This window comes from Canis lupus, chromosome 2, assembly GCF_003254725.2.
Source record: "Canis lupus dingo isolate Sandy chromosome 2, ASM325472v2, whole genome shotgun sequence".
Taxonomy (NCBI): domain Eukaryota; kingdom Metazoa; phylum Chordata; class Mammalia; order Carnivora; family Canidae; genus Canis; species Canis lupus.
The window spans coordinates 39,689,333-39,711,412 of NC_064244.1; the positions used below are offsets into that span (position 1 = coordinate 39,689,333).

Sequence of the window (22,080 nt, forward strand, 5' to 3'; positions counted from 1 at the left end):
GACATGTCAAATATTTATAGGTAATGTACTTTGCGTCAGGCACAACACTGGGTCTTTGGAATGGGACATCAAATAAGATGGTCTCTGTCTTTTGGTGGCTCAATGCTATTTTATGTGCCTCTACACAGTTGGGAAGTGCTAAGTGTTTCCTATGATGAGCCATTTGCATAAACAGAGAGCTGGTACCCTTGGCTGGCCATATTTAGCTACAGATTCCAAATCCAGGAAGGTGTTAGATATTGTCTCTTACACTTGCTTTCTAGAACCATAATGGTAGCTAAAGCTTCTGGGGTGGGGCTTGCCATCTGCCACTCCATCAAACACATGACATGATTTATCTCACTTAATCCTCACCACCACCATAGGAAACAAGGACAGTATGTGAGGGTTAACCCTCACACAGCTCAGACACAAGGCCCCATCCATGCCAGGGAACACAAAACTACCTACCTGATGGTGACCCTACTATGGCTTTACTTCTATTGTATCGCCTGCTACTGCCATTAAATTCTGTTTCCTTATCATGGTGTGATCAGAAAAGGAGCGTGTGACTCCAATGGCTGTCTCATTAACTACAGTTTATTAAAAGGGAAAATGAGAGGAAACAAGGTAGTTGTAGATTGGGGACAGTTGGACTGAGAATTAAGCGAAATGATAAGACAGAGGGAGAGAATCAAGAGAAGATTTTACTGGAGGTTAAGAGAAAAATAATGAGCTCTTTTTTAAACACAAAAGGAGCATGTAAGCAGTGAAGAAGGAAACCAGACTGCTGGAGCCTGGCAGGGGGCAATTTATTGATCGACAAGAATGTGCCCAAAAGAAAGACATAGAGGAGGAAAATTATTCGCTGCAGTTTTCACAATGGGAGATGTCCAAGGAGGCAAAAGATGCAAATTTCCCAGGGGAGAAGATTACGAACTAAGATTTTTCAAGTCCTCCAAAAGAAAACACTGCCTTTTTTTTTTTTTTTCGGGTTTTGTTGATGAACAAGCAACACACCATCAAACCACACAGTTGGCCTTGATGCTGACAGACACCTGAAACTGTCTGGAGTAGAGGAAACTGGGACTAATTATTCCTTAGTCTCCTAATGACAGGGTCAAAGGAGACCTCGATTCACTCAGGGAACAGACTCAGTGGATTTCTGTGGACTCTGTCACAGAAAGGAGGAGAATCCTAAATTGAGGGCAAACGAATAGCTTCTCGACAAGGAGAGTGCCGGAACAGGGGATGCCTCCACCGACACAGAAAGCATAAGGAGAATTTATCCAAACATTACAGACGAAAGCTACATGATCAATCTTGACAGGGGAAATGACTGGCCGAAATGGAGAGGCCTAAGGACCGCTAGGGGAAAAGGGACCATAGTAGGGTTCAGCATGGAAACAAAGGTGGCAGACAAACCTCTCGCCCTTTACAAGGAGAACCTGCAGCTGTTCAGGTTGGAGGGGTCATTTCATATTCTTCTGTTCATTCCTAAGCCTTTGAAGGCATCTTGACTCCAGACTATCCCCAACTATTTATTTTTCCTTCACGAGAACTCTTTCATTTCAAATGACATTCTCTTCGAGATATATTTATAGGTCTATAAATTTTTTTGTCTTTAATTATAGAGAAGGAGATAAACCCAGCTCTTGAGTTATGATACCAAATATAGGGAGGCATTTTCATTTTTTAAGGTTGCAGATTTAGGCAAGCTAAGTTTACAGACTGTTTGGAATTTCAATCTTTCAACATATAAGGCACTTGCAAATGCTTCTGCTCATATAATATATTTTTTTCCTTCCCTAGAAGGGACCAACGCCAATAAAGCTCATCACTGCCTGAGTTATAGCTTTTTCCCTTCTGATAATCAGTAAGAATTATGCAGAGGTGTAGCGTTGTTAGCAAACAGAAAGAGCAATCTAATTCCACCTGATTATTTGTTTTTTCCAGAACATACCTTACCACAGATGCTGGCAGGATGGTTTCTATAGAAAAGCGGTCCGATTAAGAGGAAAATTTCTGCTAGGTCAATTTTAATGTCCAATGTTGAATTCAAATTTGTGAATGTGAAATAGATTAATAATGAGCTTGTGCTGGAAGAAAAAATTAGAATTCTTTTCTCAGTGGTCAAGACAAGGAGAAAATACTGAGAGAACTTTTTGGGGTTTTGGTTGTTTTTTAAGTGAAAGTGACATTTGTAGAAGGTTTTCTTCATTTCTAACAAAATAAAGACAGAAGGTCTAACACCCTAGAGTGGATCCTTTGACCCAAGTAAAGAATTCTACACTTTTGCTGACTGACAGTTGGAGGCTGAGGCGGAGAATCTAAAAGAAGACTTGCAGGCACCTGCATGGCTCAGTGAGTTAAGTGACTGATTTTGGTTCGGGTCATGATCTCAGGGTCCTGGGATTGAGCACCATGTCAGGCTCCCTGCTCAGTGGAATGTCTACTTCTCCCTCTCCCTTTGCCTCCCACCCCGCTTATGCGCGCTCTCTCTCTCAAATAAATAAAATCTTAAAAAAAGAAAAAAGACTTGCTACCAGAGTCCTGAGGCTAACTTTTATCAACCTTCCGGGGAAGGATTAAATGTCACCCCAGAGGCTGCTCCCACCAAAGGGCCGCAGCTTCTTCTCTACGAAGCAGTTGCTACTAAGCCTGGAATTTTTCTCACTGGAAGTTCACTGGTCTTCCAAAAAAGGGTGATACAGCATGGGAACACACCTCGATTTATCCAGAGACTCAAATCGATGACTTATTTTCTGTTATCTCCTTATCTTCACTTACAGAGTCTGCCATTGTATATTTATGAATCTTTAATGGGAATTTCCTTTAAGCCAGTGATAGGAACATTCACGGAAAGAGTCTTAAATATTGAGGTTGATGTGGCTTAGGTGAGGGAACTTAGGCCATTTAAGTTAGAAGTCTTTCCTTTCCCACCTGTCCTCGGAACTGTATGCTTCCACCCAAAACCAACAACTGGGGTCTACTGATGATCTCTCTTTACTGAGGATTCCTGATTCCTAACCGAAGCTAGCTACCTATTACTGAATGGTTAATACTAAAAGCCAGATCCTCTGCTGGTATTTTTTTCCACTAAGTACTATGATGTAGGTCCTTTTCGATGATAAAATCCATACTTTGAGAGCTTAAAGGCCCAAAGCCAGAGGCGCTTGGGTGGCTTAGTCAGTTAAACACCTATCTGACTCTTGATTCTGGCTCGGGTCATGATCTCAAGGTCCTGGGATCAAGCCCTGCTTTGGGCTCTGAGCTCAGTGGGGAGTCGGCTTGAGGATTCTCTCTCTCTCTGCCCCACCTCCCTGCCCCACACATACACTCTCTCTCTCAAAAATAAAACAAATAAATAAAAAGGCCCAAAGCCATACAATGACAGAGTTGGGATTTGAATCCAGAGCTATTACTCCAAACTCTTTTAACTGCCATACTAGACGGTCTCCCACAAAAGTTCCAACTGTGGGCTTCCTTCCCTTACCAGAGGATAAGTAGAACGAAGTCGGCCTCACATTTCTTCTGGCAATAAGAACATTTTGCTCACACATTCTGAACAAACAAGCAATTATTCTGTTTTATTTTAAAGTACCCATGTGACTTGTTCCCTCGGCTCCCACATCCCTCTGTGTACTGTCTTGACTCATATTTTGGGTTTGTTCGCAGAAAATATACTGCATTTCTAACTCCTAGGGAATTTTAACTGGCAGCCAACACATTTTGGGCTGTGTTGTGATTTTGAAGATATGCTTCTCTTTAAAATACATGAAGGCAGAAAAGAAGAAAGACTCTTCTATCATTGGCAACAGGAATATCTGAGCTGGACAAACATATGTTTTCTTTTCAATGCAGGTGCTACTGACCAAAGCCCCTTTCAAAAGTCCTGGGAACTGGATCTGTCCTGGAGAATGAATGAGTTCCCCCTCGGTTTTGTACACTCTGTCTGCCATAGCCCACAGGAAGCACAAGACAGCATTTCTTGAGGTTTGCTACACAAGTTAGTAGTTTGGGTTTACTCAGCGCTGGGGCTTCTCCAACTGGAATCTTCCAGAACCCCACATTCTGCTAGCTATTTGGTATTTTATAGAACATAAAATGCAATGAATATTTGACTACTGTCCCATCAGTTTAAGCTTTTATATTTTTATTGAACATCTTTGGACTTCCTATTCTTCATTCAATCCTTTTCTTCAGATTTTCTGCCCCTAGACGCACCTTGACATCTTAGACTATGGGACAGCAGGTTAGCCCCAGTTGGTCCCTGACTATCTTGGAGATTTTTGGCCAGAGAATGAGAGAAGGAAAATGTTGAAATAACCATGATTACTATGGTGATTCCACAACAGAGAAATCAAGGACCATACAAAAAACAAGCATAGTACCAAATGTGCTCCCGTTTGGAGCCTAGGAAAGCTTTGGTGGCTGCTCTTATTAGATGAGCAGTAAAAGCCCTCAGTAAACACCAGAGAAACAAACCCCTTCCTGGAGCCAGTGGGCATTTGTCTCTGTCCTTCTTCTGAACACGGGGCTCCGTTCTCTTTGTATGGATAGCAGCGCAAATCCTGCATTGGAAGCAGGCAAGAGCTCTTCAAAATGGTTCTGCACTGCTAACCAACCTCAGTCACTTCTTTCTCTCTGGCCCAATTCTTGCATGGAAAATTGAGGTAATGATTTATATGTCGTAAGCAGTTCTGACAGGTGCACTCTGTCTTGGCTTCCTCCAGCCCCAGGACTAATCGGAAGCTTATCTTTTCCTTTGTGTAATAGGGAGCTGTCAGGTTCCATGACCCTCCAAACAATTCAATCACTCACAGGAGGATTCACCTTGGAGGGAGGACGCCTTTGTACTAGAGAAGGTCATGGAGGCCATGCCCTGACATGTATCAAAACAGTGGCAGGCAAGGGGCTGGAGGGCGACATGGCCACACTGACAAGACACCATTTGCTTCCTCAATTTAAATCCTTCGTATCTGCCAGGTACTTCCTGGTTTGTGCCAACAGCTTTTCTACCATGGTGTATATCCTGTCTCATGTGCAGAACATTTTGCTATATGAGCAAAGAAGGGGTCTTTCCAAAGATGACCAGTGCAGAGAAGAAAGGGCTTGTATTGCTCTTCGAAAGAAGGGGCAAATTCCTTGGCAAGGTCTATGATGCCTACTAGCATGGTCTGGCCATGATTGGCCTGCTTTGTCACTTGAACCTTGCTGTCACCACACACTTCCTTGTGTGTGCATTCCAGCCACTCTGGTTTTCATTCCCTCTCCTGCTCACCTGTGCAACCTCCCACCTTGTGACCTTCGCCTATGGTATCTCCTCTGCCTGGAATGTCCCTCCCACTCCTCTCGTCACCCACCTCCTGCCTCAGCTCAATCCAAAGTTGCTCAGGAACTTAATTCTCTGCTCTCCCCAAATGGATCAAATTCTCCTGTCTGTTCTCCCATGCACCATCTACCTCTCTTCTGCAGCCCCTGCCTGGCATGAGTTTCACATTAGGGGGCATTTGATTTGTGCCCTTTCCAACCAGAAGAGACTGTCAGATCCATGAGGGCAGGAACCAAGTCATTCTTGTTCACTGCTGCCACTCCAGGGCCAACCACAGGGTGTGGCTCACAGTAGGGACTCAAGGAGTACTTGTAGAATTAGTGAGATCTGGGTGGTATATCTGTTCTTGGTCGATTTGACAAGTGCATAGGGCAAAGGCACATTTAATCAGTACCGATTAGTCAACTGTGGGTTCAGGTGCAGGGATGACTTTATGTTTTATTATCATTATTTTTTAAGAATTTATTTATTTATTTATTTATTTATTTGAGAGAGACAGTGAGCGCATGGCAGAGGATGAGGAAGAAGCAGGCTCCCCACTGAGCAGTGAGCCTGATGCGGGGCTTGATCCCACGACACTGAGATCATGACCTGTGTAGAAGGCAGACACTTAACCGACTGAGCTGCTCAGGTGCCCCACAGGGATGACTTTATCATGGGAAAGAACAATGGTAACCAACGATGGCTGTCTTTTGTTACTCCTGTTTCAATACCTAACCTCACAACTCCTGAGCTCATTGATAATCTTACATTCCCCCATTTCCTTCACCCTCTCACCCCGAATAATTTTCTCAGATGCTTTTGAATTTGGAGAGCAAACGATTTTTTTTTAAATCGAACTTTCACATGTTTCTAAATGTCTGCTTGTTTGCTACTGAGATAGGATAATTGGATGAAGTTTGTTCCCCTTGTGTCTAGATGTTTTGGCATTAAACAGACAATGTCCTTATTTAATTCAAAGTTGCAGAACTCTAAACCTCTGAAATAATTAGAGGAAGTGGAATCAAAGAGCAGAAAAGGAAATGTGGAGAAGGTGCTGGGGCAGTGGGGCAGGGCTGAAATGCACGACAGGATGGGCTGCAGTGTCAGGCACAGACCCATGAAGTTGGTTCCATTCCGTTCTCCAACAAAAGCATGTATCCACCTAGTTCCTCACTGATGGTCAGCCCCATGAGGATGCCCATGTCTGTCTAGGACTATAGATGTGGAACCTTCTTTTTATAAATGTAGATTAGATGCTAAGCTAAACAGAAGGAAACGTTTGTGACCAGTGATGGTTTCTGGATTGGCTAATGCAGTGTTCCTGCGTCAAGAGGTCTCTGACAATGGGATAAAACCTCCATTGGCTTAGATGGTAAAAACCATTGCTTTGGGGAAGCCATTTAAGTGGCTAAGAGGGGGGAGTATACTTTCAGATAAACAGGAATGAACTCTGGTTTTACCACTTGGTAGTGAGCAAACTGCTTTTTCCATGTAGAACAGTTGCCTTATCTGAAATAGCAACAATAGAATTTTGCTTTTGTTTTAAATATTTTATTTATTTATTTATTTTTGGAGAGGGAGAGAGAGAGTGTGAGAGTGTGGGTACCTGAGTGGGGGGGGGGGAGGAGCAGAGGAAGAGTGAGGATCTTAAGCAGACGTGGGGTTCTATCTCACAACGCTGACATCATGACCTGAGTAGAAACCAAGACTTGGGCACTTACAGACTGAGCCACCCAGGTGCCTCTGGCAACAATAGTTTTAAGCTCGTGGAGTTAAGGTAAAGCTTAAATAGGGAATATGCAAGGTGCCTGGTGCTGTGCCAGGTACTAGGAAGTGCTCAGTTAATGTTAATGAACCTGAAAGTTAAGGACACATGATTCTGTGGCAGCAAGGCCATAAGAGCAGAGGGAAAACACTGCCAGGTGAACTCCTCCTTCCCCAACCCAATCCTTTCAGCCAGCATTTCCCTAAATGAGGTTCTAGGGCTGTGCTGCTTGAAATAACAGACCCACAAGCTGCCTGTTAATGGTCGGTGATAAGATAAGGAGCTTTAGACAGAATCAATGCATTGCTTCCTTCACTGAGAAAGTCTTTCTATGGAAAATAAAAGTGTCAGCTGAACAAGGCAGTGGCTGGGTGATGTGACGATTCATACTCTGGTCCCTTATCTGTGGACTGGCACTGGGCCAAAGATCACATTTTGAGGAGAATGTCATAAAGAAACATGATCCCATGAGCCGAGCCAAGGGCTTTTCATAGTCTGCTAAGTTTGGTGGGAAATATCGCATGTTGTGTATCTTTCTTGGAGTAAGATATCCTGTCAGTAAAGGTCTCGAGAAACCCTGAAGTAAATAAATTTGTTTAAATGTGTTTGAGTGTTTCCCCATATACTCTTGAACAAGAAACATTTGTGAGAGTGAATGTGTCTATGTGTTTTTATCACTGCCTTTAACGTTTTCCTGGTAAAGGATGTGAGCCCAATTGATCATCTGATCATAACAAACGACCAGGGTGGGATCCATTCTCCTCTGCTCAAGCAAATACAAATTAACACCCTAGGTGGAAAGTTCTTTTCCTTCGGACTCAATCATTCTAAGGAAACCAAAGAATTAAATATTTTCTCTGTTAACAATCTCCTTTACCATGAAAGTACCCTTATATCTTCCTCCAATCACTTCCTGTGCACCCCCCCCCCCAAAGGGATCTCCTTGTACATTAACCTCTGGGGAAATATTTAAAATCTTTTTCTCAGGTAAGGACAGGTAGGGGGTATTTAATATGCAACATCAATGCATGAGGTAAAGCCTGGTTTGCAATGTACTAGGATCAAAGTGATATCTTCCACTGAACTTGATTTGAAACCTATTAGTGGGGATCCCTGGGTGGCGCAGTGGTTTGGCGCCTGCCTTTGGCCTAGGGCACGATCCTGGAGACCCAGGATCGAATCCCACGTTGGGCTCCCAGTGCATGGAGCCTGCTTCTCCCTCTGCCTGTGTCTCTGCCTCTCTCTCTCTCTCTCTCTCTCTCTCTGTGACTATCATAAATAAATAAAAATAAAAAAAAAAAGAAACCTATTAGTGTTAATTATTTTCCACAAAAATCTTATGTATAATGAGCAGGAGGCCTAGACTTTCTTCTGTGGCTTCAAATTAGTTCTGTGTATAAGCCGGTAGCAAAAGGGGGATAGGCACATATTTCTGATCTCTAGTTAAGTAAGTCTAACTGAAAAACAAATACAAATCCATTCTAGGCTTTGTGAACATTCTAAGGTTTTTTGTGCCCTGTGCACGCCTATACATGCATATATGAGCACGTGTCTCTTCAGGGGGTGGGGCTCACACCTCTTACGGCGGCAACAGTGAGTTCACGTTTCAAAGCCAGGACCTGGTCTGAGGACGGTATCTTTCCCATCATACTCATAAATCAGGTTATCCCACCCGAAAAATTCAGAAAATGGAGATACTTTTCTCCTTGAATCAACTGGTTGTACCTGGATTTTCCACTTACTGTAAAAATATACAGACAGCCCTTAAAAGGAAAAGATGGGTGAAACTAATACTGGTAACTTCTCTTCTGAGAAAAATCCAGCAGGGTCAGTGTGAATTAGGTTAGACACAGTGACAAGATCTTTGCTTGCAGAGCCTGAGAAAGACCAGCAGCTTGCCTGGCCTGGCCAATCTTACCACCTCTCTGAAACCCAGGCGAGTTAATGAGCAACATTAGGAAGAGACTAGAATAGGGTCCTGCCTCATGACCAAGATAAACTGCATCAGAGGCCGTGGAAACATCAAGATTTTCTTCCCTAACATGATTCTTTTCTTTTTCTAATACTAGTAGGCTTCTCAGCCTCCTACTGGCATTGAGTGTACATAAAGGGAGTGGCATTTACCAGTTCCCATCACATTCAAGAAGCCACGGTAGCCTTCCAAAGTGGGTGGGAGCAAGAGACAATGAGAACTTGATCTTGAACGAGGTATAGGATTCTGCTTATATTTACATTTACGTTGGATCTGTAAAGGCAGCAGAACAAAGGTAGCTTTCAGATGAAAGAAAATATTATATAGTCTGTGAATACACTCTGAATCTGAGGCAGCTTTGCAGAGTCAGTACAAACACATATTCAAAATAAAGCACAATAGATTGCTGGTCCCCAGACATCACACTGCTTTGAACCTTTACAATTATATTCATTAGACTTTCCTGAAACTCTTGGTGTCCAGGTGACAGACAAGAGGGGAGGGAAGAGGAGAAAGGTGGTGGTAATGCTGATCATCCACGGTTCACAAGGCATTGTGCTACATATGTCGACATGTTACTCTATTTTATTAGCATGACCTCTGTGGGAAGGACGTACGGTGATTTTCATCTTACAGATGATGGCTAACATGTGGTCAGAGCCCCTAGCCCCTTTCCTGGAGACCTGCAGAGTGGTGTTAACGTAGAGTCTCCGGAGTCGGTGTGAATCTGCCTAAAAATGTGACCCAGCCACTTAGCAGCTATGGCCTGTGGGCAAGTCATTTCAGGTTTCTGAATTAAAGCTCCTCTTCTGTAGAATGGGGATAACAATATTATATACCCCACGGGGCTACTGTCAGGCGGCAGTAGATGGTGTTTGCAGTGTTCCCAGCAGAAAGCCTGGCACACGGTATATATTTAATTAATGTCTGCAACAGTGTTAACTGGCCATCAGGTGGGCTGTCCCCTGATTCCATAAGGAGTAGGATGGGAAAAGAACTTGAATTTTAAAGGTCAGAATCACTCACACACAACCTAAACCTCAATGGCCTGTAGAAGCTTACTCCAGGGTGCCTGGGTGGCTCAGCGGTTGAGCGTCTACCATTGGCTCAGGTCATGATCCAGGGTCCCGGGATGGAGTCCCATATCAGGTTGCCCACAAGGAGCCTGCTTCTCCCTCTGCCTGTGTCTCTGCCTCTCTCTCTGTATCTCTCATAAATAAATAAAATCTTAAAACAAACAAACAAACAGCCGCTTACTCCAAATCAAATCACTCAGTATAGGACCAACTTTGTTTTGATAATAAGGTTGCCCTCAGATTATTCTGTATAGAACTTTGATGTAGGAGGAAGGAAGATCACAAAGGAAGAACTTAAAAAAGGAAACCAGAGAGCCTTTGAGGTCATCATGCCAATGACCCTCAAGCCCGGTGGTCTTCAGGACAGCCTGGGATAGAGCTGAAAGGTAGGGGGAAGATTCTGAGTCACTGAGCTGGGAATGATGTAAGCCATTCCCAGAGTCTGATCATCATCCAGGTTTGGTTCCATGCATCCTTTCTGCTCCACTATCCCCCAAAACGACATGGAAAACTGATCTGGGCCCAAGGCACCAGCAGCTTCTACAGTTTCCTCAATAGGCTGTCCTCTAGTTCCTGCTGACTCAGAGTGTGGTTTCCAATGAATATTCAGATGAATATACCAGATACTCTATTTTGATATGAGAGGAAGGATAGTAAAAACACGAATTCAAGTCCAAACACTACCACCCACCAGCTGTGTGACCTCAGGCACATTAACTTCTCTGGCTTCTGGTCCCACTTCTCTAAAATGGGTTTTTTTTTCAGTCCCTACTTTGAGGCTTTATCTCAAAGGTGAAATCAGCCAGTACATGCAAAGTGTCCCTGGAACACAGCAAATGCTCAATAAGTGTTTGCTGCTCTTATTATTATTCCAACAGGATTAGTACCTTTGCCTAACAATGAACACAACTAGCACTATCTCACCGAACATTAGCCAAAGAATAGGACAGGGACACGCACAACCCTCACTCACAAGAGGTGAGACCCATCAAAACGCAGGGGCTTGTCGGTGAGGGCTGCGCTTGAGGTTCCTGTGGAGTGCTTTCTGATCCCATAACTGAAACCCCATGACACAGACAGATACAATCAGATAATGATGGCAATCAATAATGATAACAGAAATTATTATTTATTTTCATAAACACAGACTATGTGCGTCCCGCTGAGTTACACACATCACATGCCAGCATTCTCTTTCGGGGCAGTCAATCAATGGGAAATCTCAATATCCACCCGCCGAGGCGGGAGGGGGAGGGATGGAGCGAAGGTTGAGAAATTACCCACACCAGAATGACACATTCACAAAGTTAATCTAATCCAAGGGGCCATCCGGGTGCCATTGCAAGCCTGTGAATATGGAACAGGCTTGATTGATTTTTCGCTGCAGTAGCTAAACACTTCATTGTTATTTGCAACAAATATAAGGAAAGGAAAGATGAAACTGTAAAAGGATTGGATATTAAGTCCCCAGCACAGCAATAAATCACAAAATGAAGTCTAGAAAAATTAAAAAAGGGTCGGGAAGGCTGCATCTGTGTCCTAAGAGGCCTTGGGTATCAAAGCATAAAACCAAAATTAGAACCTGGGCAGGCCTGGCTGATCCTGACTCACCTGCTAATCTGTCCTGAAACCAGCCTGGAGTTACACACTCCCCCTCACCCCCTGCCCCTTGCCCTCTCCGGAGTGAGCATCACCACATAGGCATCACAGAGGCAGCAAGAAAGCATAAGGTAAGGTTGTGTCTAGACAGGAAGTGTCTGCTTCTCAGAGCCTCAGTATCCTCCTTTTATAATGGGGATACCTACATCTATACCACTAGAAAGAGCAAAATATCAATTTATGTCCTGCTTGCCTCCCAGGGTCCATGGGAGCATCACATGAGGTTCCCAGAGTGAAAGACCGTCTATCCTTGAAGATGCATCTTGGAAACTCCTTCCTAGTCCTGCACCTCCTTCTCCTCTGTTCTTCCTCTGATACGGCAATCTTCTATGCTGTCCCAGGACACTTATCCCATCCTGTGTTTCTCAAAGGGTGGCCCAGGGACCATGTGCGTTGGAATCATCTGGGGGGTTTTCCAAGACAGGTCTTGTCAAAGATGTCACGGGGTGTGAGTCAGACCTTTTAACTCAGAATCCTTAGTGAGAAAGCCAGGGACTGTCCTCCACAGAGCATCACAGGTCCCATGAGGCCCTACGAAGTTTAAGAACCACTGCTTTGATTAATGTCATGTTGCAGCCGCTTACATTTTGTTCTCTCCTTCCTCTTGAGGAAAGGGGGTGCCAATTCACACATCTTTGTGAGATCTGCATGGTAGCGCATACATACTTAGCACAGTGCCTGACACACAGTAGGCACTCACTGACTAGGATAAAAATACACGAAAAAGTCCTACATGTCCGACGCTCTCACCTTTACTGTTGTCTGGATCAGGGGCCAATCAACAGTCCTGCATGATGGTGAAGGGCAGGTGCTCTGGGATCACACTGGGGCTCTATTCTTGGCTCTGTCACTTATTATCTGTGGGACACTAAGCCAGCACTTACCTCCCTGAGCCTCTGTTGACACGTCCATAAAATGGACATGATGCCGAAGTCACAGGATGGTGATGAAGAAAGAATTGTAAAACATACATTACTCTGCTCAGCCCAGAGCCTGTCCCTCGGAAAGGCTGAGTCCATGCAGTTGCTATTAGTAAACTTAACCCACTGGTCTGTTTAATCAGTTCTTTAGGAAACAGGTCAGGTAGTGAGAGTAGCTGTCTCACTGGAAAGGCTCACTTTCAGGAAAACAGCTAGTCTGTTTAATCAACCCTACTACCCCCATGACCTGTTAGCAATAATCCCCAAGATGACCTCTTTAGAGTGCAGAGCTGGCAAATGCTCATGCTGACCGGCCACGGTGTCGCAGATGGTGGCTGGGGGAGATCCAAACAGCCACTGATGAGATTTGCAAACATCAGGGTCACTCTACGTGGAAAAATGTTAGTCTGAGACATCCCATGTGTGTGTCCTGCGGCTGAGAGGAAGACAGAGGCCATCACCAGCAGAAGGCTCGTATATAAAACAGGAAGCCATTTGATCTTTCTATCTTTAATCTCTCTAGAAACAGGGCATCCACTGAGTGCCCACCCCGAGACAAAAGCCTTTGCGGTCCTCGTCCCCCACTTCCCACTGCCAAATTCAAGCTTATGCATTAAGAAAGCTCTGCTGAAGGATTCTGAGAAACACAAATAATGAAACTCCCCCACTCTCCGATCATGAACTAATATTTTTTTAGAAGGCAGAAGCTATAAGGAATCATAATGGAAATATTGGGTTCAGATAGACTAGATCTGAATCCCAGTCCTACTCTTTTTTTCTAGCCATGAGATCTTGGGTAAAAATCCTCGTTGATGCTAGGACTCCATTTCTACTTCTGTGTACTGCATTCATTTGACAAATACATGGCCTCACACGTGCCATGCGTTCTTCTAGGTGTTGGGGCTCCCAGAGAAAACATAACGTGCGTGATTTAAGTGGAGGTGGAGGGGCAGCAGAAAATGGACAAATAGCATCCCAGGTATGATGCAAGCTAACAAAAAATGGGACAGGGTGAGGCCATCAAGAGTGAATGGGAAGATGTGAGCGCGCAATTTTCCCTAGGATATTCTAGGAGAGCTTCTCTGAGGGAGGAAGGTTTTGGGTGACCCAGAGATAAGAGAACATACCTCACAGAGTTACTGTTGGAACTACATGATTTAAGGATATGAAATCCAGCCTCTGGTGTATAGTAAGCACCTAATAAACATGGTTATTATTATTATTTATATTAGCTGTAAGGAAGATTTAGGTAAAACCCATTAGAAAACTGGAATTCATTACATCCCCTACATTTCTGTGGGTGGTTACGGCAAGTCACAGCGTGGGAGATCACACTTTCTGAAATCTATATTTACAACTGGTTAAAAAACAGATTCCAATCTGGCCTAGGTTCCCAGGGCACTGGCAGCCAACCATAATGAGGCAAATAATAACTCCAGGCTCCTCCTGCAGGGAGAAATATGCTAAGTGTGATTTTTTAACACCCAGCTCCCATCCCAGACTGAAGAAGTTACTAGAACTATGAGTTTCTGTTGCCTAGAAAGGGCTCTGAGGGCCTCTGACATCTTGGTATTGGGAGGCCAGGGAAGAAGGCCAGGGGACTCTCACTCAGTGGAACTACAGAAGACCTCAGGGTCATCGTTTTTGCACACTGAGCTCAGGGATCTAAAAATTCACTGGGTATGAATGAGAAAGGGGAGTGGGTGGGGACAGAGACAGACATCCTGATGTAGAATAATAATGGTATTAATTATTGAGAAAGCCATTTCAAATCGTTGAATGTATATGTCCAAGTGTAAGAGCCATAGCTCTGGATTTTTAGTCCCAGCTCTGGAATAACTAGTTGGCAGTCACTTCTCTCTCTTGGCCTGTACTAGGTCTAAGGGCTCAGGTCCCAGAGCAAAGTAGATCAAGATTTGATTCTTAGTCTTGCATGATCCTGGGCATATTATTTACCCTCTCCGAGCCTCATTTGTACAGTGGGTATTTGACAGCAAGCTGGACCTCACATGGTAGCTAATGCAGACACAGTGTACAGTATGGTACATGGGATATAATAAACGCTAAGTACTGGTACCAGCATTTTCAATGCCCTTCCTCACTGGCTGTTCTAAAGGTGAATCAAAAGATTAGGTAAAAAAACACTTGGTGACATAAATGGTACTTTACAGCTATAAGGTGTTATTATTAAATTATCATTATGATTATTGCTGTGAATGTTATATACTGAGCAGGCGATATGGTTTTCAAAAAGCACTTCTCATAGCCTCTCTGGGTGAGAGTGATTGGATTTAAGAGGCTATCTCTTCCATGAAAAAGGGAAAAAAAATAGCTACATTCTTGTTTTGAAAAGCTGAGCCTCCTAGCACTGAAACAGAACAGGTTCATTACTCAGTGAGGATTAATTAGCTGTCGGGTATTATTAAACGTTCTCACTCTCCAGATCCACACAGAACTGGATTCTATGAAAGTGAGCAAGAGGTAATCATAAGACAGGGAGGAGGGAAAGAGCCACAAATGCTGGCAATGCAAATTTGAGAGAGGAGCATGTTAGTAAATTACAGTCTGATTAATATCATGTCAGCTCATTCTCTGTTTGGAGTCATTGTTCTGAATCTATGGTCTTCGGCTTTGCTTGTTTTTTTTTTTTTTTTTTCCTTCTTCTACTACTGGTGGGATCAAAAAGAAAAGGAGGTTAGCCTTTTCAGTGTTTTCATCCAAAGAATGCTGCAGTGTGGATGATTACACTGAAACACAGGATATTGGAAAGCCTAGGAAAGTAGATGGGGTGAAATCAAATACGGGTATTTATGTGATTATAGCAAATGTGTCTCTCAAATTGATGCAGTAACTATTGAAATGATTGAAAAGTAGTAGAGGCTCATAAAAAATAATAGCTCGGGAGAGCCTTAGAGATGATAAAATCCAGTGACCATAGATGCCCCCTACTCAATCACCAGGGGTTTGTGCTAAACATGTAGATATCTCTGGATCACCCCCATTTGCTGAGGGGAATCACTGCGGTCAGGTCCTGGGAATCTGCATTTGGAACTTGTACTGTGGATACAAAAGCACAGACCACACAGTCCTCAGGTTGGCAGTTCAGAAACGAAGCTTGGAGAGGAGAAATGCAATTCACGGGCCCAGGGTCACACAGCTGGTTTAGATGAAAGCAAGAATCAGAATTGAGGTGTTCTAACTCCCAGCCACATTTCAAGGCCTCCTTCCATGTGGTCGCAAGTCCACTTCAGCATTTCTACTCTAATGGAAACATAGAGATAGGCCTTCTCCTCATCATCGGGGTGACATCTCTGAGTGGCTAACCGCAGGTATATGAAATCCTATAGGACACCATGGACAAAAGGAATTCCTTGTGGGAACTCCAGACGGCATCTGAGAAGGTCAATCCAACAGAGGAAACCAGGACAAGGTGACATCTGGGCAGAAGTTCATGTTGTGAACTCCCCAGTGGCACCTACACCATCTGTTTTCCCCCACAGGACTGCAAAGTTCCAAGGGGCGAAACACTGTCTTATTCCCCTTGGAGAGCCAGAAGGTTGCCCGCCACTCCCTAGGTACCAATGAATAGCTTATAGACTGAATACAATAGTATAAAAAGTATATGAAAAAGGAAAGCATATTAATTTTCTTATATCAGTAGGGAGTAACAATAGCCATGATAATAATGATGAAGACAATATTAAACCAACAGCAGGGAACGGACATTAAGAAGTGCTTTCTGTGAGTGAGACACTACAAGGCTAAGTACTTCATCACACACAATGTAGCATAGATTTCTCACAAAAATCCCAGGAGGCAGTGAATCCTTGTAATGCACATGGGACTTTGGAGGCACAAGGACTTCAGTTAGTATGTCCAAGGTCCCCAGCTGGAGACCTACAGTGCCATTGTTCTAACCCAGGACAGACAGACTCGATATCCACATTCTTCACTCTTCACTACCCTCTCCTCAGGTCTGCAAAACCTCTGAGCATTTAGAGCATCAGCCCAGTCTGATATGGAAGACTTGTGTGGCAGTTCTTCAGGCTGAAGGTACAGGTTGACAAGAGGAAACGGAGCAGCCAATGCTTACCTGCTCAGAAGCAGCTCAACAAAAGACCAGCTACCCGTGAGTACTGGGTCAACACTTGGCAGCCTAGCAATGTGGGCAGCAATGAGCCTATGTTCAAAAAGCACCTGCTGGGGGCATCTGTGTGGCTCAGTCAGTTGAGTGTCTGACTCTTGGTTTCAGCTCAGAACATGACCTCAGGGTTGTGAGATTGAGCCCTGCATTGGGGTCTGTGCTTGGTGGGAAGTCTGCTTGCGATTCTCTCCCTCTACTTCTGCCCCTCCCCCTGCTCATGCACTCTCCCTCTCTCAAATAAATAATTTTTTAAAGCACCTGCTGAATAAAGAGTGGAACAAATGAATTAATGAACAAATAAACAAGTGAGCTAATCAGGCACACACTGATCATTCAAACCCTAGAGTGACAACCTCTTTTCCCCACATGCACTGCACTGCCTCCCTTCTCAGTTTTTGGTCTTCAGTAAAGCAGCTGGTATCTGAAAGCACATATTTGACACAGTTTTTTTTTTTTTAAGATTTTATTTACTTATTCATAGAGACACAGCTAGAGAGAGAGAGTCAGAGACACAGGCAGAGGGAGAAGCAGGCTCCATGCAGGGAGCCCGATGTGGGACTCGATCCCGGGTCTCCAGGATCACACCCTGGGCTGCAGGCGGCGCTAAACCGCTGCGCCACCGGGGCTGCCCTATTTGACACAGTTTTGAAAGTCCCTTGGGGCTAGGGCTGGTCTCAACATGTGCCTGCCCTTGTGCTCATGTTAAACACATCCCAACCTAAATTCACCACCAAGTCCTAAACCATTTTAAACTGTATCTGGAGAGCCTTCCCTTAAAAGTTTGCTTTTAGAAATCCATTTTTAACAATCACTTTCCTAAGAGACCTTTCCTGGTTCTCCTAGAGCCAAATATAATTTCTTCCTCCTTTGATCAAACTGTAACTCTCTGACACTCTCTGCATTTATCTTACTCTATTTAGTGCCATAAGCATTTTTATATTAGACCTACAAATCCCTTCACTGGACTGTGTGTTTCTGGATGGCAGGAAGGGAGCTATTCAGATTAATAGCAGAGATCACATATTGAGTACTGGCCACGGAAGGAGGGCTTTCCACCCTCACCACCTTTTCACCCAAGTATGAGGTTCACTGTTTTACAGACAGAGAAACTAAAAATAACTTGCATGGCTCAAGTTCAAGAGGGTTAAGCAACTATAGGCGATTCTGGTGAGTGGCCAAATTCAAACCCAGGCCCATTACATGCAGAAGTTCATGTCCTGAATCACAAAACCCCAACCTGCCATATGGGCAGTCCCATCCCCTGGACCTTGAGTACAAAAGACGCTCAAGACATTTTAGGAAACGTGAGCAGAGGCTAAGAATATAGTAAGGCATGGTGGTGGCCATGAAGACCAGTCCTAGGGGAATAAAGGAAGGACATGCACTCAGGTCAAGTCTCTGATTCATCCCCTTCACTCATACATTCCAGTTGCATCCTAGGGCAGCACCCAGCCCATGCACACCAGGGGGCCCTTCCTTTGCGCTTGGTGGCCAAGACAAATGAAAGATGGTGGCAAAAGCTGCCCCAGGGCTCACCCTCAAGGTCGTGATGGTGGCAGGATCCCGGAGCCGGCCCTCCTCATCTTTCAGATTGTAACCTTCTGGCCTCTTATCACGTTCGCTGACTTTCCACAGCTTCACAGTTTTATCTGTGGAGGGCAACCAGAGGAAATCAAAAGTACAGTGAAAACAAGCTTGTCAAGGTGTTCTATGTGTGGATGGCAGGTGGAGAGGGGTGGAGAAGCAGGGAGAGGTGGAGATGAGCACCGGAGACATGCTACCGACGCTGGTTTGAGTCAAGGGCTCAGGGCATAAATCTCATTTGTCTGGAGGCAGCGCTCATGTTTCAAAATAAAACCATATTATACCCAGACCAATGGTTTTCCTGACAATGGCCTATGAAATATGGAGCTTAACCATTATTTTGGTTCATTCAATAAAAATATTTATTGAACACTGAATAAGAGGAGCCACATGGACAGAATTAGCTGTGTAACTATATTATCAGCACTTGCCCTGGACAATTTATTTAATGTGTACCCTAACCTCGGGAGGTAGGTAACCCCATTTCAGTGTCTACCCCACAAGCACTGCCCTGACCATGACCTGTATTCCATGATCTGTATTTCCTCACCCTTTCTGGTCTCACTGATTGCCTCCTTTGCCCTGTGCTCCAGCCACATGGCTTCCTCACGGCCCCCGATACACGTCACCTCCACTCTTGCCTCGGACTTTGCACTAGCTGCGCTTTTTGCTCAAAAGCCCTTGACCCTCTTCTTCATGTGACTTGTTCCTTCCCTTTGCTCTGTGTGAGTCCCACCCTCAGAGGGGCCTTTCCTAACCAACCTACATCAAAACGTCCCCACCATTCTCTCGCCTGCTCCTCCTGCTTCAAAATATTGGTGCTTCTCTCTATCTGATATAGGCTTTTTTATGTCTCCCTTCCTAGAAACTCACTGGAGGCAGGATTCTGTGTTGTCCATCACTACACATCCAGCATCCACAACAGTGCCTGGGACACAGTGGATGTTCAATACATATTAGGTGCATGAATGAATGAATCCTATCTCTACAGTGCATATCTTGCTAGCGATACTCAGAGATATACAATGGTAAGAACATTCATCAAAATGCTCCTTTCCCCTCGCACTCTCCTTGGAATCTCCAGCTGGAAACTACCTTTCTCACCTGTGTACTGTTCCAGAGCTTTATATCACTAGCTGACACCTATCATTCTCCATAGCAATAAAGCAAGACAAGATCTCCAATGTCTACAGGGGTGAGGCAGTCCAGGGGAATGAGTGCGAGGGGCTGGGGGCTCTGGGAGGCAGGAGATGGCATGCCTCACCTGTAGGCTTTTGATCCCATTTTTTAAGTAAACATGTTTGGGCCAATCAGATCATATGTGGGGGCCATGTGACTTGTAGGCTTTGCCGAACAGGTCCTACCTTCACTATTTGTACTTCCTCTAGCTTTTCTTGTGGAAGGCCCCTTCCTTAAATACCTCCTCTGTACCTTCCTCTGTGCCTGCACAGGGTAGGCTTTGGAACCACACAAGCTCGGGCCACACCCTCACTCCCACTCCAGCCAGCCAAGCGGCTGATGACTGGGATTCTCATGTAGTAGGTGCCTAGTTTCTTCAAGTGACAGGAGCACCCGATTGATCAGGAGAAAGAGTACAGAATGCCTAATTCAATTTGAACCTCAGAGCAGCAACAAATGACATTTTAGGATGTGTCCCAAATATTTCCACCTCACAAATAAAGACACTTAACTTTTCTATGCTTTGGTTTCTTTATTATTAAGTTGGGGCAAACAGTGTCTTCCCCACGGGGCTCTCAGAAGGATTACACGGAACACCCTGTGTACGGTGTTGAACACGGGTGGCCTTCTAATACTGGCTGACAAAGGGCAGCTGTTATTAGAATTAGCAAAGTGGGCGACTATTCTCTGATAATAACATGTTGCTCTGACAGCAACAGTTTCATCCCAGGGTGACGTCAGCACATTTTGTTTCCTCCCTAACACTGTGGGCAGAAGAGCCACCCCTCCCCCAGCCTCTATTAGGGTTCCTTTTCTCCTTCACTTCACCACCTCATCTTCCTTCCCACGCCTCCTCACCAAAGGCCTTGTTCCCGGAGGTCTGAAATGCACCTTCTCCTGAAGTGGGCTTTCAGCAACCATCTGGCTACTTTAACAGGTAAGTACCCCTGTTTCCTCTTATCTGGGGACTCCTCCAGCTGGTCATGTCTGCTGGCACACCTGCTGGGTTGCTAAATGTAAGATCTGTGTGCTCTGAACTGTGTGCTCCCCCCGGCTTGTATTGGGAAAGAAGGCAAGGAAGCCTTTCCTGAGACATTGAGTTGAATTCTGAACTTCCTACCCATACACCAACATGCCTCTGGTCCTACCCTCTCTGGACACACTGCAGCATAATGCCCGGTATTGTAGGGTGAGAAAATGAAGCAGAGACTCTGCTTTATACAGTCATTGGATTAGTGATGGTCAGCTGTGACTCAGAACAACACAAAAAGGGGACTTTCAACACCAAATATTTTCTATTGCTTGGCTTTGGAATATATCCTGTCCCATTTGGCAATTCTTCTATTTCTCTTATTATGGATGATACATTGCTACACAGAGAAATAGAGATATCACAGGTAAAACATAAAGGGCAAGAATCAACTATAATCCCTCTAGTCAGGGACTATCCTTGTTAACATTTTGCAGAGACATTTGCAGTATTGTTTCTCTACATTTTGGCAGGAAGAGTACAAACCTCAATAGGGATACTGCATGTACAGATTTTGTATTTTCTCATTTTATTTCCTTTTATTATGCAAGTGGTAAATGTAATTGCAAAAACTGAAAATAAGCCCTAAAGTTAAAAATAAATAAATGAAAACCTTCCTCAATTCCACTAGATAAAGTATTATAAGAATTTTGAATGAAATATCCTTTCATTATATTTATGTATATAATTATATAACTTAATATATGTAATATGCTGCATAGTTTATTTTTTCCTGATCCTATCCATACTAACATCTACTCCTATAAATATATAATTTATAAGAATAAGAATTTCTTGATAATTAAAGGTTGAATAATGGGAGATTTATTAGCAAATTATAGAAAACTCATACAAGGGAATGCTATGCAGTCATCGAAAATGTGATGATATTTTAGAAGAATATTTAACAACTAGGAAGATATTACTATTGTTAAGTGTTATATTATTAAGTAAAAAAATTTGTTGCAGAACAGCTTATCAAATAATCCCACTTTTGTTAAGAAGCAAAAAGATTTATCTATTTATCCATGTCTCTGCTTTTTTCTTTAAAAGACATCAACACTGGTTCTCTCTGGGTGTAAACACTTTGTTATATCTTCATTTTGCTTCCTTGTATTTTCTAAAAAAAAATTTTACGGTGAACTACACACTACGTTCATAGCTCACAAAACAAATCATTTCCCTTTCCCTCTCATCCTAAGAATTAAGATAGAAGTAGAAAGCTAGGTAAAGCAACGTGTTTGTACCTGGCAAATAATTTCAAAGTACTGATTCACAATGGAATGTTGGTTTTATTTTTCATGAAAAATGGTAAAGTTGAAAATATATGCTAGCAGAATGTAAAAACTGCCCCAAACTGTAATGAGATAAGCACTTTTTTTTTTTTTAAAGATAATTGATGGCAAATTCAATCCAATTCCCCATGGCTGGGTTGCCTGGAGTCATTCTCGACTT

General features: G+C 43.7%; 1 protein-coding gene across 20 annotated transcripts in view; it reads right to left on the minus strand.

Moving 5' to 3' along the window:
* PPP2R2B (protein phosphatase 2 regulatory subunit Bbeta) overlaps positions 1–22,080 on the minus strand; it is a 440,017-nt gene that overhangs the window by 78,485 nt on the left and 339,452 nt on the right. For all 20 annotated transcript variants that reach the window (XM_025447681.3, XM_025447676.3, XM_049102509.1 and 17 more), the window contains one exon: positions 18,369–18,481. In XM_025447681.3, the coding sequence (XP_025303466.1) occupies positions 18,369–18,481 (113 nt within the window). The remainder of the gene's footprint in view (positions 1–18,368; positions 18,482–22,080) is intronic.